Raw genomic sequence first — 26,286 nt, forward strand, 5'->3', positions numbered from 1 at the left:
GCAACAAATTCATAAAAATCTAGTGTTTTATTTAAAGGTATTTTCTAAATCTCAGAAATTCATTTAAATTACAATCTTCATCCAGAAATGCAAGACAAAAATTCCCTGTGTAAAGTGAAACTTGTACAATATGCATTTTAAAAAAAGACTAGAAATTTGCATAACGCCTAAAAACAACACCAGTGAAAATTAAAACCCAACATTTTGTTTATGCCAGTACAGAATGTGCGGATTTAAAACGAATGAAAAACATCCAGAGATGAAAAAACTCCAGTAGCTCATATGGGAGACTTGAACGTTCACTTGCCAATATATCTTGGGGGTCTCTTCTCTATAAACGCGGCCATTCCCTCTTGTCGGTCCTGTGTTGGAATGAGCTGAGACGGACATCAAAACACATTTACATTCAAAGTAATAACTTACAGAAATTTTTTTGAAATCACAATATTCCATAACGCATGGTGAAAAAAATAAAGGCTTGACTTTAAGGGAGAGAGTGCTTTCAATATTTTGTAAAGCCAAACTAAGTATTATTCTTAACTGGTGTTACTGATGTATTAGCTTACACTAAAATAATATTTGGTCTGCTGTTTGTTCCAAGTGTTATGTTGGTAAATCAAACCTTTGTTTATGCAGTTTTGTACAGTACATTTTTTGCCATTTATGTTTAAACCGTGTAACTATTGTCGTTTGCCATTTGACGTCCAATGTAAAATATGTTCAGTCGAAAAGCACTGATATGACATGCAGTACTATATCACTTACCCTGGCATAACACATTCCTTCAATAGCCATTCCCGAAGCGATGTCCACCTCAGCACCACGATTCATGGCTACTTTAGCCATCCGCACTGCAATCGGGGCCTAAGCGAGAAAAACTAAACATTGATGTGTCTTCTCAAATATTCAGTTTCGATCCACCATGGAGTACCATAATAGGAAAAATATCTTTGTACTGTTGAACACAAAATAAGATATTTTGGAGAATGTAGGAAAGCAATCCATTCTAGGGCACTTTTGACTAACATTGTCATTTTTCCCACTATGGTAGTCAATGGGTGTTGAGATCTGTTTGGTAATAGCTTTGTGTTCATCAGAACAGAGAAATTGATACACATTTGGAACAACTTCGGCGTGAGTAAATGATGACAGAAGTTTTATTTTTCTGTCAACTATCCCTTAGTTGAGTATGAGCAATAGTGATCTTTGCTTTCACATGTTATGTCTTAAACAGACTTCAGTATTGACCTCAATAAAGCCCTGAAGACACAGTCGAAACAGTTAACTCAGGAGGACAGAAGCGCTGACAGAAGTTATTGTGGCTTGACACATCCCAACATTGTAACCTAAATAGGACAACTGCATTAGATTCCTATTTTATGACTCGATGAAAACCAGGTCACACGTAAGCTAAGTACAGTTACCAATGCCAGAAGATTCCAGTTTTAACTGTGCATGCCGAGTCATGTAATGACACTTATATTTACATATTCAATCCAAAATTCAAATGGCATTAAATCCGTCTTTTGCAAAAGAGCACTTTTTATCACGTTAACTTAGGACTCCAGGAGGCATGAGGAATGACACATCCAAGCTGGGTCTGACATTGGGTCATTTATATTCATGACCAGCCTGCCATTTTGAATAATAATAGGATGTGTCAAATGAACCCTTAGAGGAAGATTTTTAGCTTTTTATCCAAATTGTTCATTAATAAATATAATGTTTTATTTAGTACTGCCTTAAAGAAGCTACATAATAGACACACAAGTATATTCCACATGATAAATAATTACACAAATAATCCTATTATTATTCAATAACAAACTATCACAAAAGGTCATAGTATATGATACACAAAGAAGATTTTTTTGCATTGTTGAATACAGGTAATTCATTTCTAAAATAGCACAATCAAGGCAGTACTAAAAAAAGGTTTTAACCAATGTATTCTATAAGGGCTGTGTTTACAGTATATATTGATAAAATGAGACTCAAAAGAAATGAGGATAGAGATGTCCTGGAGACACACCTGAGGAAGGATTTCTCGAGCTAAACTGAGAGCCTCTTTATGTGCTGCGTCTCCCGTCTGGTTCTGTGGGACAGAGCAGTTGACCAGCCCTAACTCCATAGCCTGCTCACCCCCAACACGCCGGCCAGTGAATATCAGCTCTTTTGCAATGGCAAAGCCCACTGTCCGTGGCAACCTCTGACTGCCTCCTAAAATAAATATGATGATGTTTTGCCTTACAAAGAGTTCTCAGGTCCTAATTTCTCTCAATTCTTTCATTTACTTACATTGCATAATAATATATATATATATATAGTAAAAATATAAAAATCTCACTGTACGATAATACTCGGTTTAACGTCCTTTGTACGGTTTTTGATGCAATATTTTAAAATACGACTTGGAAACGTGCCATAAGCATCTTCTTTTCTTTATCCTCTAACTCATATCTCTAAGCAACAATTGTGATTATAGTATGAGATGGGACAAATTACCTAAAGATTTAGTTAAATAAAATAATTGCACTAGAATAAACCTTGGCAGGGGTAAAATCTACTACTTTTTCTAACATTCTCAATGTAAGATTATCGTTTCATACAGTCATGTGACCACAATCATTTTGAGACAATATTGGTATTGCGATAACACAATATCAATAAAATTGTTACATCCCTAATATATATATTTTAGATTTTTGCAACATTTGGACTAAATACATACAATATGTTCCAGTTTACTAATTTTACTAAGAATATTTTCTCCTGTTAATTTTGGTTCATAATCTTAATATCATCCTAATAAAAAACATAAGAACTGTAGGAAATGACATTTGTTAAAACGATTCCACAACTTTAACAGGGCTCTTTTTTTATTTGACTAATATAAATTTACCCATCATTCCGGTAATTTGTCTATTTATCTTTCGAATCATCTCACTATTACAGTCGATATCTTCTTGTTTTCTCACCTGCCCCTGGGAGTAATCCTCGCGTAGTTTCAATCAGGCCCATCTGTGCAGTATGTGCTATTAAACACAAACACAGAGAGAAAGGTCGCTTGAAGGATCCAGCCTCCACCTCATGACCACACGCTCTTCTTAATTCCATCATATGCCAGGTGGAATGACTATAAATCACACAAATCCTGTTGGGATCCACAGCACGCACTCACCTGCCGTACGTATATCACATGCTAGTGCCAACTCCAAACCGCCCCCCAGAGCAAAGCCGTCCACTGCTGCGATGGTTGGCATGGGCAGAGCAGCTGGCACAGAATGGGCACCACACACATGGAACATATGGGTCAGAGATCACATTAAAAGGCGAGACTTTTTGCATCTGGACTTGAAGCACTCGATCAAAATATTTCAGTGCTTACACATCTAATATTATTACAAGGACATTTAAACACTGATTTTCTTGTGATTTGTAAATAAATAAATTGTGCTTGTAGAGACAAAGCTGAAGAAATGTTGAGCATGACATTTGCATAATGTTGTACAAATTAGAGTTTATAGAAAAACTTCACAATACAATGTTGTAATTCATTGTTCAGAATTCGCAAACGTACCAGAGGTGAAAGATCAATCTGACAGTTCAGCCTGGCTCATGAATACTAATCCAATGCCATACTATAACAATGACCAGATGGCAAAGGCTTCTGCTGGGTCCTATAAATGCCATTATGTTTGTCTTTAAAAAAGGGAAAATAACTTCTAAAGCTTGATATGTCCCTAAGTACCACAACTGTGTAGATTAAAGTCATTATGTATTATTTCGAAATAATATATCATCATCGTTATGTCTCACCGATGTCGTTCATCAGCGATCGTAAGCTGTGCACAAAGTGTTCTGCCTCAGAGTTGCTCATCTGAGCTCTCTCCTTAAGATCTGCACCTGTTGACAAATTAAAAAGACAAATAGTCTCTTTGTCACAAAAACAGCCTTTTTCCACCTAAGAAATGTTGCCAAGTAACGAAATATTCTGTGTGTTGCTGACGCGGAGAAGCTTATTCGTGCATTTATGACCTCAAGACTTGACTACTCTAATGCACTACTTAGTGGTTGTCCTGCATCATCAATAAACAAACTACAGTTGGTTCAGAATGCAGCTGCCAGAGTTCTAACCAGGTCCAGAAAATACGATCACATAACCCCAATTTTATCAACCCTTCACTGGCTACCCATTAAGTATCGTATTGACTTTAAAGTTCTTTTAATCACTTATAAAGCCTTAAAGGGTTTAGCCCCTACCTACCTAACAGAGCTTCTATCACACTACAACCCATCACGCTCTCTAAGATCTCAAAACGCACGACTTTTGATAATACCTAGAATAACTAAATCCACCAAAGGGGGTCAAGCTTTCTCATACGTAGCACCTAAACTCTGGAATAGCCTTCCTGATATTATACGAGGATCAGACACACTCGCCCAATTTAAATCTAGATTAAAAACGCATCTTTTCAGCCAAGCATTCACTTAACGCAAAATATGCTAAATAAACCACCAGGAGATGCTGACATTAGATATTATTTACTAGAATAATTGGATTTATTATATAAAACACCATGTAGTGTGTTTTACCCGTTCTTGGGTTTTTCGTTTTTCCCCTGTAAAGCTGCTTTGGAACAATGCAAATTGTGAAAAGCGCTATATAAATAAAATTGAATTGAATTGAAAATAGGCCATTGTTGTAGGCCCTTCCACTCATGGTGAAATTCTTTCACTGACCTGCACAAAACACTCCAGGAACCAAACTTCTGAACAGCACCACACGAACTGCTGTGTCATGATGTAATGATGAAACCAACTCTCTCATCTACACACAGCGAGACAGATAAACGCATATAGAGAGACAATAACAGAAACAGAAGGACATTGAATGTACAATGAATTCTGGGACAGTATTTTTTGTCTTTTTACTTTAATTTCTTTAAGACCTGACACAGAATGATCAAATCCAGACTTCTCAGGAATTTCTCTTTACAATGTGGTAACAGAGAATAGAGAGAAATGGATTCTCTGCAGCTATCAATATCTTACATCAGTTTGCATGTTCAATAGTTAAAGCTCTCATTAAACATGTTTCTTTTTCATTGTTCTGCTCCAAAAATAATGTCATTAGCATTATCAATGCTTTGTCTTTGAATTATCAGATTTTTTGGCTGTTATGCTGCTAAAACGCCCCCTTTTACATAGAGCAGTAGTACTATGCATTTCTTTTGGCTCTGCTTACACTCACAACACACAAGCCATGAGTTTGATGTCAGATATAGATTCCATTGTTCCAGCATTGTTCTGAGAAAGCATGTGCGTGAGAACAACTGTGGATTGTGACATTATGCAACGCTTTTCTAATATTCCCCCTGACTAAAATTCATGTTGGCTAGACATTCTGCTTCCTGCACATGTGAGTTTGAGGCCGTAGGACAGGTGGTTTCTGCACACACATGAGGTGGCCGTCTCACCTGACCCACAAACACGCATCCCAATGAGTTCCGTGCCTTCTCGCGACACATCAGCACTTCCACTATACCTAACCAGAGAAAAGAGGAAGAAGTGGTTTAGGTTAGAGAAATTTAGGTTATAATACAACCTGAGCAGTGTCAGTAAGCTTATTTATTATAAAACAATTGCTCTTGAACTGAAACTTTGGCAAGTGTCACCTGTTCTGTTAAAAAGGGGGAATCTTCACGTGGACATCCAAACATCACACCAACATGTGTTCTGATTTAAAGACCCCAATTAAATGACTTCTGGGATGACTATGGGGATCTGCTTCCTCACAGACACACAAGCACCAGTGCAGTCGGACAGGGATACTGGGTGATGGGGGCTGGCTCCCCTCGCCGTCATTTTAATTCATCCCAAATAGGTTTAATGAGGTTCAAGGCTTTGTTTAGGCCAATAAAGTTCTTCCATAACATTTGTTATATAGTTTGTGTGTACAAGAAATGAGCAACAACAGTCATAAATTCAGAGAAAAGTTTTAAGAGCTTATATATCTTTTGAAGGTTAAAATCCTATGAATGAATGAATAGACTAAAGAAAATCGCTGAATCCAATATAATATAACTTTACTTTTAACATGGCGCTAAAAGTTGTCTTGTTTGACACATGCAGAAGAAGCGCGTGCAAGTGGGTGACGTAGTTATTTTTATGGTTGTGTTATATGCACCTACCGTTGTCTTCCACTTCAAGTCGATTCAAGGTGATTTCAGGCCGATCATCAGCCGGCCCGACAGAACACCATGAGCGGTTTTGATTAAAACTCATCCGCGGGAACAATCGCTTAATCTTCCCAGTAGACGCGCAGCGCGTTCCCATGAAATCCACTCCGGGTTTAACAACACATCTAGCAGTTCCCGTGACAAGTCTTTGCAGTACATTCATCTTAAATACGTTGCTTTCGTATGTTGTAACTATGATCTTGGATGTTCAAAAACAAAATGAAACCGTTAACCCGGAATCAAACCAGTTGCTGTCAATAATAAACCTTATGGGAGAGTAATTATTTGCTAAACATCATCTCTAACGCAGTGCGTGTTCGTTCGTGTCTTGTTTCAATATATTACTTCCTCGAATTGATCTCGCGCTTACACAACACTCGTCACTATTCTCATTCAGAAACTTCACATGAACGTTTAACGATTCCGACGCGTTTAGGAAAATTTGTCGAACTACTTTATTTGGTACTTATATAATTGCAACTAATATTCTTTCCGGAAAGGGGCGAATTTCTGACGTCAGCACCACACCTGACCAATAAAAACGCTTTGAAATGCGCCAGGCTCAGTGTAGAGGTTACAGCTTTCTGGATGATGGTTACCATCAGCAGAGGGCGATAATGATATATAAAGGGTCAAATACAGAACTGCCTCTGGTTCACCTCTGTTTACTGACGAAGGTGGAAGTACACTGTAATCATGTATATTATCATTATTATGAAAGACACACGAAAGACACTTAAATGACACGACTTCGATTTATTGAATAGAACAGCAGCCTTGAGTCTGACCTTGTGGGGATAGACTCCAATAATTAAGACATTGTGTTTATAAGAAGTTGTGGTGGATTTAAATGTGTTTGTACCATACAATGTACTTGTATTTAATGTCTTTTCAGTGATTATCAATTTTGGCACTGTGTTGGGTGTCAATCTTACATCCAATGTAAAATCTGAATCCCGAAGCAGAAATGTTTGAGAACCACTTGATTTAGTGTGTCTCAGAAAGCAGGTGTATCTTTAGGGTCCCGTGAAAACATCTCACGGATGGTGAGTTCACGCTCACACAGTGGTTGTCCTCTGTGTCTTATGTATCTTGCTTTTCGTGCTTCAGACAGGGCCTGGGCAAAGTTTGGCAGGGTGTGAACTGCTCTTAAATGCCCATCAGGAGCTAACATTTCCGAGGGAAAAAAAACTGAAGATGACGGACTACTAGTCCAATTTATTTCAGCTCCTATTGCATTATCTCTCTCTTTTAGTAGCATCCACTCCATCTCTATATCTTTTTCTCTGTTCCTCAACACCTCTCCAACCTCCATGCTCCCCTCCTTTTCTGTGTCTTTCTGCATCTCATGTTCTCCGTCCATCTCTTTTTCCTTGCTCTCTTCTCTTTTTGTGGATGCAGTTCTGATAGAAGCGACAGGCTGTCGTTTAAGGTCGGGCAGGCAGAGCGTTTCTGTGGAATATACTGCCCTTTTCTCCCCATTGCTGATAAACTCATGAACACGAGCCTGCAGCGAAGAGACTGGCTGGGGTTTCATTGACCTGGAGAGATTGAGATGAGATAGAGAAAAATAATACATTATTTAACGTGCGAAAGACTTTAGTCAGCACCCATCAATGCAGGGTAACTATGAAGGTAATCACAGCCCACATAATCTTTAGTGACACCATAGCGCTGTTCCAAACCTACGAGCAGCCGAGACAGCGTAATAAGGCATTGTAGGTATGCTTCCAACACAAAGGCCAAAATATACTTTTTAAGTTTAAAGATATCTTGTTATGACCACATTTTAGGGCAGCTTTGCATGTATCCTTTACAGATAAAACAAACCCAGAATGCATTGATATGGCCATTGTGAAAATCTGAAGTGTTGAGAGAAACATCGACTATACATATTTGTGTAGTTGTATATATGTTATATGTGTTTATAAAAACTAGTTAGTGGTAAATCATAGTACACTGTTTTTTTTAATTATTAGTTATTTAAAGCTGCAATCCAATTACAAATGTAAAAAATTCCAATTTGCAATGTTATATAATAATGATTTATTTGAGCTGTCTGGTATGATTGGACAGAAAATGTTTGGTGTCATTTGACTTAAACACATGTAAACCCTTACGAAAAATTATGTAAATTTACTGGAAAATATAATGCAATATATTAAATAATATAATAAATGATTATAAACTATAATTTAATTAATACATTTCCATATGTTGGAAACAATTGCTTATTTTTTTCAATACATAAAAAGTGGCAGTTCCCATTAACCAATATATTGTAGTAATGTATTAAAAATGTATTATTCTATATCCAAATATACATTATAATTTAACATATTGACAGTTTATATATATATATATATATATATATATATATATATATGTGTATATATATTGCATAAAGAAAGATAGGTCCTGTATGTAAAGCTACCTCTAGTTTCAAACAAAGATGACAAGAGGGCAAAGTTACGGATTATAGATGTAAACAGTTAATAATTCATGCTAAATTGTGATATTTATATATTTTTTACTAGATACCCTTCGCCTCATCACATGACAACAGTTCACATAACTGAAATCAGCTCAATAGGCTTTGGAAAAGAGCTATTGTCTTACACAACAGAGTATAGGTAATGTAACCACAGCTGACCTCCAAACATTTTTAGATACAAACAGTGTGTCAAGATAGATCTGCTTTCTTTATTACTGTCATCCATTGACTGACTTTCGATTAGGAGAACAAAAATAAGTTTTTAGATGTCCTTGCACTGCAAAACAGCTAACAAACAAACCACTACATATCTTAAAATAAACACTTCATTTCACAGGAACTGTAAATGTATGACACTTTAGCCTTTTTTGTCACACCTCTAGGTCAGATGTTTTCATCAGCCAAGAAAGCTTCAAATCAAGCACATTGCCTTTATGACTCTGTGACAGCTAGTTTGCCACCTATACTGTAAGTGCTGATTCGAGCTGGCCGTAGCCATGCCGAGCGGACTCAGTGCTGAGGTAAACAATAAATCTTTTAAACTTTTCACCTCAGCAGTTGCAAATGGCCAGAGAGAGAATGTAAATCTAATTTATGTTGGCAAAGGGTGGTGTTTTGTAAAAGCACATAAGCTTAGAATATGTTTGTAAACTATAAAGAGAATATACTGTGAGAAATGTCTCTGTGCTTTTGTATCCATAAAATTCAAGTCAGTTGGGGTCAATGTCGTTTGGTTATCTTCAAAATCGATTCTGTGTTCTGCAAAGGAAGGAAAGTCATACAGTTTTGGAGGTACATGAGTAAATAGTAAATTATTGAATAATCTTTTAATGATTACAAATTGTATTGTTGGGTGAACTATCCCATTACTGGTTTGCTGTCCTAAGTTGGTCTTCCACCCTGGGCATGCTGATTTGGTTTCAGAGTGGTCAAACACCTTGAAAACCAGCTTGGCCAGGCTTGGAAAGCATCTAGACCAGCTGAAGACCAACTCTTTATGGTCATATTTTTTTCACAAGTGTCTTTAAGCACAGTCAATTAAGATTCATGAGATAAATTATAATGATGTAATGACATTAAAAACCGCCACCACGTAACAACTCTACCACCACTGAATAGAGGAAGACAAGATGGAGGAGGATGGAATCGCAAGGAACTTAAAAGCTGACAGCAGGAAATAAGAAATGAGGAAAATAAATAAAACATAAACAGACGAGATGGAGTGTCTCTGTCAGCCTGTGTGAGACAGGAGGAAAGGAGAGGAAGAAATCAGGAAATAAGAGGAAGTGAAGCAGGCACTGGTTGCATGCCCACAGGCTGTCTGCTTAACAAGCATAAAGAGGAATTATTACCAGCCTTCCTTCGAGTACGCAGAGAGACACAAGGAGGCTGCAGAAGATGAAACACGGCGTACAAACAGTTCTCAAGTGTCTTAGAAAGACCAAGATAAAAAACATTGACTATTTTTTACCTTACATTTATTTTTGGCTATTTAGCAAAAGCTGAAGCATCTAGTGTTCACTTTTTAAAGGGACAGCTCCAATGGAGGAAACTGAGCTGTGTCTTGCTCAAGGGCACAAGTAGGAGAGCGATTTCTCTGCCTCATTAACAGCCCAGATCCTTAACCATTAGACTATCACAACCTTTCTCTGTTTCCTTGGTTCACTAACTCTAGATCACATTTTCATTATCAATGTCCTCTACTGCCTCACTTTCCTTTGCTTCATTCATTTATCTCTTTAAATGTGTTGATCGAAGCTGACAGCACTGAGAAAGAAAAAATCTGAGAGGTGGACAGTGAGACAAATATATTAATAGATAAACGCATCAATGCAGGAGACAAAATACATATTTTGCCAGGTCGTTTGTATGTGTTGGCGGGTGAATAGATTTGTTTGTGTGTATGTATGATTATCCCATTATCAGATTCACTGGTGCGGTTAACTGAGGAAATCCCCATCAGAGATAACCATCACTGCACCCAGGCCAGACTCTAATTGTAAAAGCATTCATGCACATACATACAATAGCCTACTTATTGATGATATTTGAAACCAACAATCTGACAATTTGTGTGGCAAGAGACCACAACCGTGAATTCGTAATCATCCAGTATTGAAATGCACATACACACTCACGTACGCACGCTCCCACACACACACATGCAATAAAGTTTCCTATTCTCTTTCATTGTTTTTTAATAAATGACAGAGAAAGTTCTGGCATGAAACTCTAGATGGCACAGTCCTATAGTCTAACCCAATCTGACATAATAACTTTTCCCACACAGCACAGCTGATTGTGTTACAGAGCAGGCTTCCTCTCCACCTCCTCTCCATCACTGTAGGACAAACTCACCAGTATATTAACCGGCTCAAACTCAACATCCCATCATGCCATTCACCTGGGACTGATTGCATGCACACCTGCAGCTAATCTACACCCATCCATATAAATCCTGTTTACCTTCAGTTCATCGCGAAGTATTGCATTGCCCCGGCATACAATTTCTGAGCGGTTTATTTATTGTGTTTGCTATTCTGTTATCGACCTTGGATTGTGTATATTGACTTCTGATTCTTCTGCTACCTGCCCGGCCCTGACTGTTATACCGACTTCTGATTCTTCTGCTACCTGCCTCGACCCGGATTGTTATATCGACCTCTGATTGCTCTCTGCCTGTCTCGACCCCTGCCTGTGACTCACTTCGGCTCTGGGATTATCTCCGTTGTTCTGTCTGTCCCCGATTTACCTTGCCTGTTTGATTGTTCCAAATAAAGCTGCAAATGGATCCTGCTGTGTCCGACACTTCATTACAGATTGGTTCTTACTGTATCAGCCAATGAGCTTGCTGCTCAACCTTTAAATCGTGGCTAGCGATTGTCGTAGCAGTGCAGCTCGCTTCAGACACCCTCCTCCTTCCCCACCTCCACATGTATAGAGCTGCTTAGAGTTGATCGTGTATGCTCTAATTTGGGTTATTCATATATGTTACACAAGTATGTGCAGCAGTAGCATTCCTTACATGCTCACAGCAGCATGTTGTGGATGTATTTGGCAGTAGCAAGTTTCTGTACTTGCTCTGCCGCAGCAGCTTAGCAGATCTATTCCACCAGGACCAAATACGTCATGTTTTAGTATAGGAACATTGAAGTATTCAATTTTTTTTACATTTACTGAAAAGGAAAATTCCTGTTCTTGTTGCTATGTCATATTCAGGACTTTTAAAACGGAAAGTGGGTCTTGAATACAAAATCAAACATTTATAGAATGAGTGGGCGTTGTCTCCTTTTTAAGATCATACCCTGAAGAAAGAGATTGAAAATGTCAAAGATTTATGTTATATAGTCTGTTTAAAGTTGTGTCAAAGATATAATGGAATTTAAATTCTCTCATTAAACATTGAATTTTATACCATCCCCAGCCATACGTCAAACTGGAGTACATGATAGGGCTAAAGTTGGGATACAGGGGAAAACAGCAATGGATTGTCATGTTATATACTAAGAAGAAAGAGATTAATGTCATGCTGGCACGTCATACTTCTTTATGTAAATTCTCTGACAAATTACATAAACATAAAAAATGTGTAGTGTGTACACAGATACAATATATACATACTACACATACATATTACTCATAGCTTTAAAATGACTTTCATTATTAGATATATTCTTTTGGAGAATACTTTGTTTGAGATAAATTCCTGATCTCACCTGTGACTTTCTGTCTCTCTACCTGCCAGTGGGATTATGGGTAACAGTGTCCTTTTGTAGGATGCAGCAGGTCGGCCAACATCATAATTGGTGGTGGTTTGTATGCTTAAACTGTGAAATCCTCTTTTCCAGGGGTTACCTGATATATCAGAACAGATGCAATAATTAATTGAATTGTTTAACTTTTAACTGAAGATGTAATTTTTAACACACCTGTTTTCATGGAGATGAGATCTCTATGTAGTCTCCGCTGATCTCTGGTCAGTGAGTTGAGATGGTAATGTTTGGCCTGGTCGAGTCTCTGCAGACCCTGTGCCAATCTGGCCTCTGTTCTCCTTTCTTCGCGTTTCTGAGCCTCTCCGGGCCATGCCAACCTGTCACCACGACGCATACCTGGTGATGTGTACCAGTATATAGAGTTAAGGGATGACTGTATTTGGAAACATTTCGGTTGTTAAATATGAACTATAGCTAATATTTTGAACTGTGGTTACTAAATTGCTCAAATTAGCTTGATTCGAGAAAGGGTCATGCATCAAGTATATGATATATTCAAGGTTTAAATACATGCCCACACAGAAATATTTTAACTTGAGCAACAGATTCTCAATTCACAAAATACATTTTTTCTAGTATGTAAGTCAAAACATAAGCAAGTGTGTATTCAGCTCTGGGCATAACACACACACACCTACACACTTCTGCACACTAAATATTCTGCCCATGGGCTCTTGGGGATGTCAAGCTTGACAATGTTACTCATTCCATTGCTATGCACAACCATATTCAGCACATCCGCTCCACTTGCCAAAAGAATATGATTATTTAAATCACCTCATTCCCTCAAATCCACATTTGCTTACCAACAACTGGGTCTTTGACAGAGATTCTTCATTCTGAATGTGTAATATCTTAATGGTTACTGTTCATGTTACACTCCTCTCGCCAGGCTTGCAAGAAGCTTGTTTACTTTAGTATTAGCATGTTGCTAAACTAACACCTCTTATTCTTATATGCACAGAAAACAAACAGAGAAATGTTTGGTGAAATAATACATTTTTAATTTACAGAACTTTTTATTGATTTTTTTGTGTTAACAATAAATGAATCAATATACTCCATTTGCCATACTGAATATTTTTTCTCAGAGCTCATCTGAAATCTATGCTAGATATATACTATTTGAAACAGCTTTTGTGTCTGGAGCAAGACCATAATTCCTGAGAATACTGTCTAGGTCAGCTTACTAGCTTTTGGAACAAAGCTAAGAGACCTCTGAAGAACCCATTATATTTTAATGAAAGTTAAATTTAATCATCACTTAAAGCAGGGATCCCCAGGTTCGGTCCTGCAGAGTTTAGCTCCAACCCTATAATTAAACACACCTAAAGCAGCTAATCAAGATCTTACTAGGCAAAGCAGAAACTTCCAGGCAGGTGTGTTGAGGTAGGCTGGGCTAAACTCTGCAGGACACCAACCCTCCATGAACACATTTGGTGACCCCTGAATTAAGGTATAATTAATTAAATGAATTATTTCAAAATTAACTTTTCTTACATTTTAGGATTATCAGTTGAATTAAATAATTATTTGATTACATGACATGCTGATTAAAAACATAAAGGTTCGGATAGCAGAAAAGTAAACCTTTAAATTACAGAAAGTGGCTTTGCAGGTCAATATGTTGTTTTATTTTCAAATAATTTAACATAAACCTATCACTGGCCTATGGTCCAATTGAATTATCTGAAATATTATCTGAAATATCTGGTCAATCAATTGAAAAGTATTTCACTAGATTCTTGCCAGTTTCAGTTTTGTAGAGTTGATTTGTAGGCCATCCCAATGCTTTTAAGTTGCTAACCAGTGGCTAGATAAAGCCTAAATGGTTCTTTTTTGTAGTTATCACAGTCCTCAATTAACAACCTGGTAACTTGTTTTGAGTGTGACAAAACAATTCATACTGTATAACAAAAGATACAAGTTGCTTTTATTGTTAAAACTTTATTAAAGCAATAGCTGAAATCATACTAAAGAAAACAAAAATTATACAAACTAGCAGTGAAGATTCTAAATTACTTTAAATCATTGTACATTCATTTGTGGGTTATCTCTTCATACACACCCCTTCTTCTCAAATACTATTGACTTGGAAACACTCTGAAGTCTGCTGCCTTTGACACTGTCAATCATCACATCCTCCTGGCTTCTCTCAGTGCTATGGGTGTCTCTGGAATGGCGTTGCAATGGTTTGAGTCCTACCTCTCGGGTAGGTCATTCAGAGTATCCTGGAGAGATGAGGTCTCCACGTCCCAACAGCTCAACACGGGGGTGCCACAGGGCACAGTGCTTGGACCGTTACTCTTCTCCATTTACATGACATCCCTCGGCTCGGTCATTCAGAAGCATGGCTTCTCCTATCACTGCTATGCCGACGACACACAACTCTACTTGTCATTTCAACCGGACGATCCGACGGTCGCTGCTCGCATCGCGGCATGCCTGAGTGACATCTCGCTTTGGATGAAGGATCATCACCTGCAGCTAAACCTTGCAAAAACGGAACTGCTTGTGATCCCAGCCAACCCAAAGATTCACCACAACCTTGCCATTCAACTAGGCTCATCAACGATTACACCGTCCAGCACAGCCAGAAACCTGGGAGTGGTAATCGATGATCGGCTTAACCTCACAAGTCATGTTGCCAGAACCACCCGGTCCTGTAGATTCATCCTCTACAACATTAGGAAAATTAGACCTTTCCTATCGGAGCACTCTACGCAAATCCTAGTCCAGGCTCTTGTCCTGTCCAAACTGGATTATTGCAATGCGCTTCTGGCTGGACTTCCCCCTTGGTGGAATGATGTCACAAAATGATTTTGGACAGAACCCAGATGCAGGCAGACGAAGGTATAACAAAAAATGTTTATTAAATAAAACACCCGCAAGGGGGTAAACATGAACAAAAACACTAGAAAAAACAAACACCTCCAACGAGGGGGACAAAAGGAAACAAAGTCCTTAATAATAAAATAATAAGTCCACAAACTATTTGCCTGGAGTCGTGTAATCCCCAGTCACAGCTCAACATAGACATCCACATTAGACAATCAATATAAGACAAAGACAATGCACCAACACTGAACAGATTGAAACTGAGACCATATAAAGGGAGACACTAACGAGGAGTGATTACATGGGGAGAGTGGTGACAGCTGATGGGAATGAAACCCTAACGAGGTGAATTACAAAACAGACGATGGGAATGAAACCCTAATATAATTACAGGAGATAGGAGGGTGGGGCTGAGAGACATAACAGGAAGACACGTGGCATTAAGTAACAACATAAAGCCACATGTCTCCACACATAACACAACAGAAACACGAAAGACGTGGCAATGTCATGACTCTGCCCAGGGAGCTAGAAAGCTCGAGACAGGAAGGACAGAGTCCTAACATTACCCCCGCCCCCAGAAACGCCCCATGGCGTCTCAAGGGAGAAACTTCAGCGGGCCAAAACACCAAAGCACAAAGACAAACACCACAAGCACAACACAGAACAAACTAAGGGGAACATAAGGGAGGCTATGAAGGGGTTCGGGTGGGTCAACAAAAACAACAAACATGGGAGGGGGGGTGGGGGAATGGGAGGCCAAACCTTGGGGACACCAGAAAAGGGTGGGACAGGTTGAGGAGACTTGAAGCAACCGGACGAGACCGGCGGGGACTTGAAGCAACCGGACGAGACCGGCGGGGACTTGAAGCAACCGGACGAGACCGGCGGGGACTTGAAGCAACCGGACGAGACCGGCGGGGACTTGAAGCAACCGGACGAGACCGGCGGGGACTTGAAGCAACCGGACGAGACCGGCGGGGACTTGAAGCAACCGGACGAGACCGGCGGGGACTTGAAGCAACCGGACGAGACCGGCGGGGACTTGAAGCAACCGGACGAGACCGGCGGGGACTTGAAGCAACCGGACGAGACCGGCGGGGACTTGAAGCAACCGGACGAGACCGGCGGGGACTTGAAGCAACCGGACGAGACCGGCGGGGACTTGAAGCAACCGGACGAGACCGGCGGGGACTTGAAGCAACCGGACGAGACCGGCGGGGACTTGAAGCAACCGGACGAGACCGGCGGGGACTTGAAGGGGCTAGGGAGAGGTGTGTGTCCAAGGGGGAAAAAAGTTTGAGGTGATGCCGGCCGGAGGACTGGCTGAGGCACCGGCTGGAAGGCCGGCTGAGGCACCGGCTGGAAGGCCGCCTGCGGAAGGGCAGGTCCGGCCGCCTGCGGAGGGGCAGGTCCTGATGCCTGCGGAAAGGCAGGTCCTGATGCCTGCGGAAAGGCAGGTCCTGATGCCTGCGGAAAGGCAGGTCCTGATGCCTGCGGAAAGGCAGGTCCTGACGCCTGCGGAAAGGCAGGTCCTGACGCCTGCGGAAAGGCAGGTCCTGACGCCTGCGGAGAGGCAGGTCCTGACGCCTGCGGAGAGGCAGGTCCTGACGCCTGCGGAGAGGCAGGTCCTGACGCCTGCGGAGAGGCAGGTCCTGACGCCTGCGGAAAGGCAGGTCCTGATGCCTGCGGAAAGGCAGGTCCTGACGCCTGCGGAAAGGCAGGTCCTGACGCCTGCGGAGATGCAGGTCCTGACGCCTGCGGAGAGGCAGGTCCTGACGCCTGCGGAGAGGCAGGTCTGGAAACCTGCGGAGAGGCAGGTCTGGACGCCTGCTGGATCGCTGGCTGTGAACCCGGCTGGAGAACCGGCAGGAGCGCCGGCTGGGCTAGGTTACGTGCCCCCCTCCGTTGCCTCTTCCTCTTCTGCCGAGCCAATCTCCTGGTAGTCGGCTGGAGGAAGGAGGTGAAGGACGGGGCTGGCTCCGCGTTGGAGGCCTCCGAAGAGGACCCCCAGGACTCTCTCCTTCCACGCTTGCCCTGAAGACTGGTAGGTGGTGAAGAGGTTGCAGGGTCCGAGGCTGATGGTGCGGTGGTGGTCACCACCCCAAGCTCCAGGGTGTGATCCTCGGGGATGGGGCCCAACGGAGAAGACAACCTCGGACAGACGGAGACACTGGGCTCCGGTCGGCTCATGGCGAACTGGAGCACACCCTCGAAGCCAAGCGGTCTCAGCCTCATCATCTCCGCAGGCGATAGGGGGACCCTCAGTCCGCTGTTGAACGCCGCCGTCACCTCTTCCTCCCCGAAGAGCTCCTCCACTGCGGCTTCCAGGAACCTGTCCAGGTACTCGTCCCGGTCCAAGTTCCCCTGGCGAATGCTGGAGAGGGGACCAGGCTGGCGAGGCCTTGCAGGGAAAATCGCCACCTGCTGGGTTCTTATGGGTTGGTGCATTCTGTCACAAAATGATTTTGGACAGAACCCAGATGCAGGCAGACGAAGGTATAACAAAAAATGTTTATTAAATAAAACACCCGCAAGGGGGTAAACATGAACAAAAACACTAGAAAAAACAAACACCTCCAACGAGGGGGACAAAAGGAAACAAAGTCCTTAATAATAAAATAATAAGTCCACAAACTATTTGCCTGGAGTCGTGTAATCCCCAGTCACAGCTCAACATAGACATCCACATTAGACAATCAATATAAGACAAAGACAATGCACCAACACTGAACAGATTGAAACTGAGACCATATAAAGGGAGACACTAACGAGGAGTGATTACATGGGGAGAGTGGTGACAGCTGATGGGAATGAAACCCTAACGAGGTGAATTACAAAACAGACGATGGGAATGAAACCCTAATATAATTACAGGAGATAGGAGGGTGGGGCTGAGAGACATAACAGGAAGACACGTGGCATTAAGTAACAACATAAAGCCACATGTCTCCACACATAACACAACAGAAACACGAAAGACGTGGCAATGTCATGACTCTGCCCAGGGAGCTAGAAAGCTCGAGACAGGAAGGACAGAGTCCTAACAAATGATCTACGAGCTGCAACAAGATCAGCAGACTCGAATGCCATCTTTAAAAAACGCCTAAAAACGTATCTCTTCTGTCAACATGTCGCTGATTGATTTTTTCCTAATTCTCTTCCCTTTCCTTCTTTAAAAAAAACAAAAAACACTTACTAATCTCACTATTCTTAGCTTTTTATACTGTGCTATGCTTTAATGGACTAGTTTGATGCACTTATGTATTTTGTTGCCTATGTTGTTATAATTGCTTCCAATGTTTCCTCATCTGTAAGTCGCTTTGGATAAAAGCATCTGCTAAATGACTAAATGTAAATGTGAAGTCGTGGAATCACTCTAGCATGTAGAGCAGGGGTCTCAAACTCAGTTCCTGGAGGGCCACAGCTCTGCACAGTTTAGCTCCAAGCCTAATTAAACACACCTGATTCAGCTAATCAACATCTTAAGGATTACAAGAAACTTCCAAGCAGGTGGTTTAGAGCTGGTTGGAGCTAAACTGTGCAGAGCTGTGGCCCTCCAGAAACTGAGTTTGAGACCCATGATGTAGAGAGTCTGTTTCTAATCAGGACCAGACAATGACTGTGAGTGCAACTTTTAAAGCGTGGCTGATGACGGGGCTGATGATGTGCAGGTGATGACAATTAGAATTCCGCAGAACGGGATGCAGGAGTGGTGAGAGAGCCTGGTGTCTGTCTCCATGACAGTACCCCCCCCCCCTCCATGGTCCGCTCCTGAGGACAGCAACCTCCCTCTTCGCGGTGGCCTGCCCCTGCCCCGTGGCGCTGGTCGCCTGAGGTGGTCCCGGTGAGGAGACCTGGGTCGAGGATGTCATCCTGGTGAACCCAGGAGCGATCCTCCGGGCCATATCCTTCCCAGTTGACCATATAATCCAGATGGCCCCTGCGGCGACGAGAGTCCAGGATATCCCGTACGGAGTATATGGTGCCATCTTACACATCCAAGAAAGGAGGAGGGGGCTCATCCGACGGGCCAGGCTCTGTGGAAATATCAGATCAGACTTGAGGAGTGATACATGGAATGCTGGGTGATTGCAATAGCTGGGGGGAAATTTAAGTTATGTGACTGGGCTGGACCCAGGTGGTAATGTGTAGTTTCCCTTCGCCGGGCATCCGATTTGATCTTATGGATGTGGATGGCTCTCTGGAGGTGGTGATGAGCTGCGTCTTAGACCCTCTAGCTCTCCTGGAACCAGTGGTTGATTGCAGGCACCTCAGAGAGGTCCTCTAACCAGGGGACAGAGCTGGTTGGTATCTGAGTACTCATTGGAACGGAGTGAGTCCAGTGGCAGGTTGATGGAGGGAATTCTGGCCGTAGATGGCCCAACTGAGGTACTGGCTCCAGGTCTCCTGGTGGTCATGGCATAAGGTTCGGATGAATCTACCAACTTCTTGAATCTTCCTTTCTGTTTGCCCATTGGATTGAGGGTGAAACAGGCTGACAGGCTGAAGGCTGATGGTGATACAGGATGACAGGCTGACGGTCAAACATAGGAGTTAAAAAAACGCCTTCCATACTTGAATTGGGACCCCCTGTTCGAAACGACATCTTCTGGAATCCCAAAGTAGCGTAATATGTGTTGAAACCGGAGTTATACTGTTTCCATGGCTGTGGGAAGACCTTTCAAGGGAATCAGACGACAGAATATAGAAAAACTATTAACTACAACAAAAATAAATGTTACCAGATGACAGGGACAAATCTGTGACAAAGGAGTTTTAGGAGTTTCCCTCCAGGCAAATGACGAGAACTTTTGGAAATCACACATTTTGACAACCAGGACAGGTATTTAAGATTATTACTGAACAGGTTGTTAAGTGGAGTGACCGTGGAACTGAAGTCCTTAATGAACCAGAGATAGCATTGGAGTTCCTTGATGGAGCTTGGGAAGGGCCAATTCCTTATGGCCATCATCTTCCCCTTGTCCATGGAAATTCCTTCACGCTAACTATTGTACCCGAGGAATTGCATTGAGGCATGGTGAAAGCTGCACGTTTCGGAAGAGCTGGTGTTCCCTAATCCGTTGAAGGACCTCCGCAACATGTTGGTGGTGTTCCTGGCGACCTTTGGAGTAGATGAGGATGTCATCAATACAAACTTCTCAGAAATGTCAGAGTACATTGTGCATGAAAGTCCATACGGCATTACCAGATACTCGTAATGGCCTGTGGGGGTAACAAAAGCCGGTTTGCACTCGTCTCCTCATCGGATCGTACCAGGTTGTGGGCGCTGCAGAGGTCTAGCTTGGAAAAGATCTTGGCTCCTCTCAGCTGCTTTAGTGCGGATGGGAAGCGGGGGTCAAAACTTAACCGTTATCTGGACCACCGTCCTTCTTGGCGACGAAGAAAAAGCTTGAAACGACAAGGAGAACGAGAAGGACGGACGTGCCCTTGCTTGAGAGCTTTGGAAAAGTACTCCTCCATGGCCCTCTTTTCGGGTTATGATAATAAATAGATTCTTCCATGGGGTATTGGCTCACCCTCCTTTAGGTCTATGGTGCAGTCCCATGGTCGGTGGGGTGATAGTTGGGTCGATTGGGCAGGACAGAATACATCTCGGAAATTAGTATATTCCTTGGGAACTTTGGCAGATAACTTCTCCGGAGGACTTTCGATGGTCGTCGCGCTTAGATTGACTGGAGTAGATGATTTTGTTAGGACTCTGTCCTTCCTGTCTCGAGCTTTTCTAGCTCTCTGGGCAGAGTCGTGACATTGCCACGTCTTTTGGGTTTCTGTTGTATTATGTGTGGAGACACGTGGCTTTATGTTGTTACTTGGCGTCACGTGTCTTCCTGTTATGTCTCTCTGCCCCACCCTCCTATCTCCTGTAATTTCATTAGGGTTTCATTCCCATCATCTGCTTTGTGTTTCACCTTCATTAGGGTTTTATTCCCATCACCTGGTCTGTTAAACACTCTCGTTATGGTTTCATTCCAATCACCTGTCTCCACTCTCCCCATGTAATCACTCCTCGTTAGTGTTCTCCTTTTATATAGTCCCAGTTTCCCTCTGTTGCGGGTCGGTGCATTGTCTAATGTTTATGTTAGTTGTATCACTAGATGTCTTGCGCTCACGTTTTGGGATTACCTGTTGTTCCTGGTCTAGTTTGTAGACATATTATTTCATTTTTCTAAAACCCTTGTTTTGTCCCCCTCGTGGGAAGTGTTTATTTGCCTTGTTTTTTGGTTCCTGTTTTCCCCATTGTGGGTATTTTATTTAATAAAAGTTTCTATTTAACCCCTCGTCTGCCTGCATCTGGGTTCTGTCCAAGCCATTTTGTGACAGATTTGGGAAGAGGACTTGCCAGAATCGGGAAGCACGTTGGAAAACAAGCCTGAGCTGGCAGCAGAGACCCGAGCTGGGACAACAATCACAGAATCAGACTGAATTTGTGGTCAATATTGCTGGCTTGTTCCATCCACTCATGGCGGCCAGCGTACGGAATCTGATGGCATAATCGTGAACAGATGAATTTGCTTGACGAAGAGCATATAACTGAGCACTCACTGAGGGATCACCAGTGCACCGCTCTGAAACCTCTACGAAGTACTACAGGAACTATAGCTCGCCTGAGCCCAGATGGAATTGGCCCATTGACGTGCTTTTCCGATGAGTAATGAAATGATGAAGGAAATTTAGGTGGTTTCTGTGGGAAAACAATGTAAATTATTGTCTATGAAGAGGGTGCACTGGAGAACAAACCTGTCTCAATCCTCCGCCAGACCAGAGAAGGGAGCTGGAGGGACCATGGGACCAGCCGCAACATCAGGGGAAGAATGAATGTTTACTGTATGAGGAGAGGTGCTGGGGGGTGTTGGTGCAAAGCCCTTTTATGCGCATTCACAATCTCCTGAAACGGGTCGTGTGCACTCATCTTGTAGCTATCTGGTCTAGCTGGCTGGTCTTCTGTAACAGAACCACTAGAATACGAGATTGAGACTCTGAAGACTTGGAAACACTCGGAAGACGGGTAAATTACAACTGGCAGGTAGCATGTAGAGAGCCCGTTGGGGTACAGGAGTGGTGAGAGAGTCTGGTGTCTCTGTGACAACATCATTCTTGCATGACTCAAACCATAAATAATCCCAGCTTTTGACAAGGTCAGAACTCTTGTGAAAAACAAAGGTTTTGATAATAAATTCCAAGAAAAGAGAAAGAGACGGTGTCCTCATGTAACATGTTGGTCCAAGCATGAGACAGAGACTGGATCTAAATGTAAGTTTGAAGTGAATTAATAAGTCCAAATTGGTAACATCCAATAACAAGAAAGATGAGCAAGATCAGACATGGACCCGCATAACCGAACAAACACAACTCAAATACATTCAATAACCGGACCAAACACAATTGCAAAACACAGGGGTATATATACACAGGGAAAGTGGCAATGAATCACTATATTCACCACTATGAATAAATATGGCAACAGATGAGATGGGTGTGGTCTGTGATTAAAGTCCATGGTAACTAACAAGGGAGCGGAGCTGGACAGAAACAACAGAAATGACAAAGCACACTAGAACAAGGGAAACAAGACAGGGCCATTACACCTCAGCAGGATAAGAGATATAAACTTTGATTAACTTCCTCCACACTGTCCATCAGTCAAAACTGAGCATGCCCTACGTTTCCAGTGTGGGTGTTTGTGAATGAATGATAGGCTGGAATAAAGCATGACAGCATCCCTGCTGATAAACCTCTGTGTCATTGGGCCTATTATCTTGTAATCCATTCAAAATAAACTAGCTGTGTTGGGTCTTTAATCATACATTGTTGATCTTGATGTAGCTGGCATGGTTGGTGATACATATTAAAACCTAGGTCCTGTTTTGTCACTGTAAATTTTTGTCATTAGACTGAATTTACACTGTTATGACAATAAAAACAGAGGCGTTCTGATCACATCTGACACATATTTTGGAAATAGGGACTTTCCATTGAGTGGCAAATTCATTTGAATTTCTTTTTTAAATGTCTAAATTGGTGATAATTTACAAGCTCCAAAATAATTGTAATCTTTAATGAAATCATTCACTGGTCAAGTTCATCAGCACAGAGTCATAATCAAAGACAAAATAGCTTTCCCCACGCACATCAAGAGCTTTTACAACAGAGTGAACTTTTCCAGTTAAAATGGCATTTATGCCAAACAATTTTGGAACAGCATTTGGTGAAGCACTCTCGACCTCAAATTCTTTACACATAACACATTAAAAATCTGTTAAAAGTAATTAGTTAGAATCATTACTGCTCATAAAAATCTATAGCCTAAAATGAACTTACTGTTTTGTATGATAAGTCCAGTGTGAAATGAGTCCCAATGAATTAAGGATTCCCAAATAAGAAATATTTAGCCAAAATGTAATAAAGCAAATTGAATCAAATAAAGTATTTTTCATCCACAACAAAGTCTTCTTTTGATCAGCAATGCATCATGGAGCAACAGTATGCTCTATGCAAAAGAAAAAAACGTAAAGATGGGAATGTTACACTAGACTATAATATTCTAAAATCTTCCAAAATAATTCAAGTAATATTTGCATGGACTCCCACGGTTGTAGTTACTCCTCTGAGATTCACACAATGTCTTCCTCTTGGTTTGTTTTTAAAAGTCCACAGTTGGTTACTAAGGGTTACTAGGGCTCTTGACAAAATAATGTGACCAGTGACACTGACGGGCTCTCCATGGATACCAGCATACATGTATACTGGCAGTGTGTTGAAGAAAAGGCTAAAGTGGACTAGGGGAAAGATCAAAGAGAGTTTAAATTCTTAATAGCTTCTTACATTATATAAAGCTAGGGCAGATCTTATTCAAAGCTCATTTGTTGGCAAATGTTTAAAATTGGTATCTTTTGTGTGTCTGACAATTCAAGGAACTGATCACCCCATTAGTGAAATGTTGTCATCATTTACTACCCTCATTTGATATTCTCGATGCAATGAAGTTTTTATCTGGACAATAAAAGTGCATGGGAACCAGGCACTGCAAAGTTCCTAAAAGGGAAAACAAATATTTTGAGGAAAAGATATTTTGAGTACTGACATTAAAAGCATGCGTTGATGACTATGCAGTAAAAGTCTTTGTGTTTATCATTGTCTAAGACTTGTTGAAACACATATGCAACCTGATATAGTCATGCTGGCATATCGTAAAATAAAACAGTTAATATTTGGATGGACTGAGATCAAACGGCCAACTCAGAGCATTGACTGTGGTGTGAAAATTACAAAGCAGAGTTTTGTTACAGTTCAAAGAAGTTATGTTATTCTATCAGAATTTGTATTCTATCAGGATATGTGTTTCATGCAGATGCTGGAACAGTAAGAATAAAGTGTGGGTGGAGCTACCAACATTAGTTCTTAGTAACTTCAAGAAGATTTACTGACGTTTTTATTCACATTACCTTCTGGATGACCATTTCACCCTTAAAAACGCCAGCTTTTCCCCACTGGGCTGGGTAAGTTAGTTCAGTCCACGGCTCTCTTGTTCAAACATGAGTGCCTGAGGCAATTTTATAATAGGATCTGACCAATTTGGGTCAGTCTTCTGATGGCAAAACTCTGTTCCCACTGGGCATCACACGAAAGAGAAGCCAAAAGCGCATTTATAAGAAAGCCAGACTGGATGTCTATCCAGGAAGCCAAGAAGTGGATTAGTGGTAAAGGTAAGGCCAGAAACATACTTAACGCAAGTGTGCAAACAAAACCCTTGTAAGACCATCAACACAGACCAACCTAACCAACATTTCAAGGCTTGGAGGCTCGCCTAGTTTAAGCTGTGACTCAGCCGGGAAGAATGAATGCTGTTGTTATATTAAACAATCGAACTTAATTTCATATTATGTTGTATTTGGGATAAAGTAATGGCAATGATGTTAAATACTTGTTTTACCTTTCAGAGAGCACTTTACAGCACCCACAGAAAACCTCGCCCACAAAAACAATTATATTTTTATACAAATCAATACTTAATTCCCTCGAGAATGAATGATGGCCCCATCAGGATCTACGCCTTTTAATCTTTTGTTCGTCATGGCTCCCTCAGTTCTCATATTGATCTTAAAAACATGGAACAACAGGCCTGTTTTTAGCACACGCCTGCAGCACAGGCCGAGATATCTAACCCCATGTCTCTCTCTTGATCGTTCTCTTGGCTACCCGAGAAGCTTTCATGTGCGTGTGAGCACAGATTCAGGATCTCTGCCAGAAGCCCTTGATGAATACATTATGCCAGTAGGTAGAAATGGGCTAAATAACCAAATAGACTTCAAAAGCTGGAATGATAGGATGGATTTGTTAAAGGTTCTTTATGGAACCAAAACGTTCTTCTATGGCATCGAAGAACCTACTGAAGCTCCTTTTTTAAGAGTGTATGTCCTATTAAGTTGTCCTGTATGTCTTATTAAAACAAGTTTGGTTGGTTTTGTTTGTCCTAAATACATTAGGGTTTAGTTACAAAACAGCTAATATTCCCTCGCAACCTCGCACTGTGCAGATCAGACTAACCTGACTTTATAACTATGTAGCTGGTGATGTATAAAGTCAGAGGACGCGCAGTCTGCGTCTCTGCGCAGCTCGTGCCAGGCGCGCCTGACTTTAAAACGCCGCAGGGCGATGTGATCGTCCATCGCGATGTTTCACTGTAGCCATCCTCCGATCGCCCAAACCTACTCCATTGCTAACTTTTATACCGCCTACCGTCTCTCCACATTAAAGTTGTTGTGCCGCTTCAATTAACATTCCGACGTGAAATCATTCTCGAAGGCTACTATGGTTCCATGTGACATTTACTTCGCAGTCCTATGTTGCTTTGTGTAATGATTACATTTAAATTGGTCGTTGTTTTGTTTTGAGTGTGTGTTCAATAAATAAAGAT

At 41.5% G+C, this 26,286-nt stretch overlaps 2 protein-coding genes across 3 annotated transcripts; both read right to left on the reverse strand.

Annotated features, from left to right (window-relative positions):
* Window positions 1-10: 10 nt before the first annotated feature.
* On the reverse strand, window positions 11-6,779 carry echdc2 (enoyl CoA hydratase domain containing 2). Its single transcript, XM_079474316.1, has 9 exons — window positions 6,195-6,779; window positions 5,481-5,548; window positions 4,744-4,831; window positions 3,820-3,906; window positions 3,182-3,274; window positions 2,979-3,035; window positions 2,033-2,220; window positions 766-864; window positions 11-377 (listed from the first exon to the last, which is right to left on the reverse strand). Exons 1-9 carry the CDS (start codon window positions 6,403-6,405, stop codon window positions 300-302), a joined length of 969 nt encoding a protein of 322 aa, XP_079330442.1. The 5' UTR covers window positions 6,406-6,779; the 3' UTR covers window positions 11-299.
* A 201-nt stretch (window positions 6,780-6,980) lies between these two features.
* Window positions 6,981-26,117, reverse strand: ccdc190 (coiled-coil domain containing 190). 2 transcript variants are annotated; one of them, XM_079475637.1, is made up of 4 exons: window positions 25,917-26,117; window positions 12,666-12,845; window positions 12,453-12,591; window positions 6,981-7,783 (listed from the first exon to the last, which is right to left on the reverse strand). In XM_079475637.1, exons 2-4 carry the CDS (start codon window positions 12,841-12,843, stop codon window positions 7,240-7,242), a joined length of 861 nt encoding a protein of 286 aa, XP_079331763.1. In that variant the 5' UTR covers window positions 12,844-12,845; window positions 25,917-26,117; the 3' UTR covers window positions 6,981-7,239. The 2 variants fall into 2 exon arrangements, with proteins under 2 accessions (XP_079331763.1, XP_079331764.1); XM_079475638.1 differs by lacking the exon at window positions 25,917-26,117 and adding an exon at window positions 23,691-23,987 and having other exon boundaries at window positions 6,982-7,783.
* Between the last annotated feature and the right edge of the window lie 169 nt (window positions 26,118-26,286).

Source organism: Barbatula barbatula (assembly GCF_947034865.1).
Source record: "Barbatula barbatula genome assembly, chromosome: 15".
Taxonomy (NCBI): domain Eukaryota; kingdom Metazoa; phylum Chordata; class Actinopteri; order Cypriniformes; family Nemacheilidae; genus Barbatula; species Barbatula barbatula.

Excerpts from the sequence above, each read along its gene's own strand:
- echdc2 (XM_079474316.1), bottom strand. The coding sequence starts at position 6,405 with ATGAATGTACTGCAAAGACTTGTCACGGGAACTGCTAGATGTGTTGTT. Across the intron at positions 3,036-3,181 it reads ATGTGATATACGTACGGCAG|CACATACTGCACAGATGGGC; the intron begins GTGAGTGCGTGC and ends TGTGTTTAATAG. Across the intron at positions 378-765 it reads AAGGAATGTGTTATGCCAGG|CTCATTCCAACACAGGACCG; the intron begins GTAAGTGATATA and ends TGTCCGTCTCAG.
- ccdc190 (XM_079475637.1), bottom strand. The coding sequence starts at position 12,843 with ATGCGTCGTGGTGACAGGTTGGCATGGCCCGGAGAGGCTCAGAAACGC. Across the intron at positions 12,592-12,665 it reads TCTCATCTCCATGAAAACAG|GTAACCCCTGGAAAAGAGGA; the intron begins GTGTGTTAAAAA and ends CTGATATATCAG. Across the intron at positions 7,784-12,452 it reads AGAGAGACAGAAAGTCACAG|GTCAATGAAACCCCAGCCAG; the intron begins GTGAGATCAGGA and ends CAATCTCTCCAG.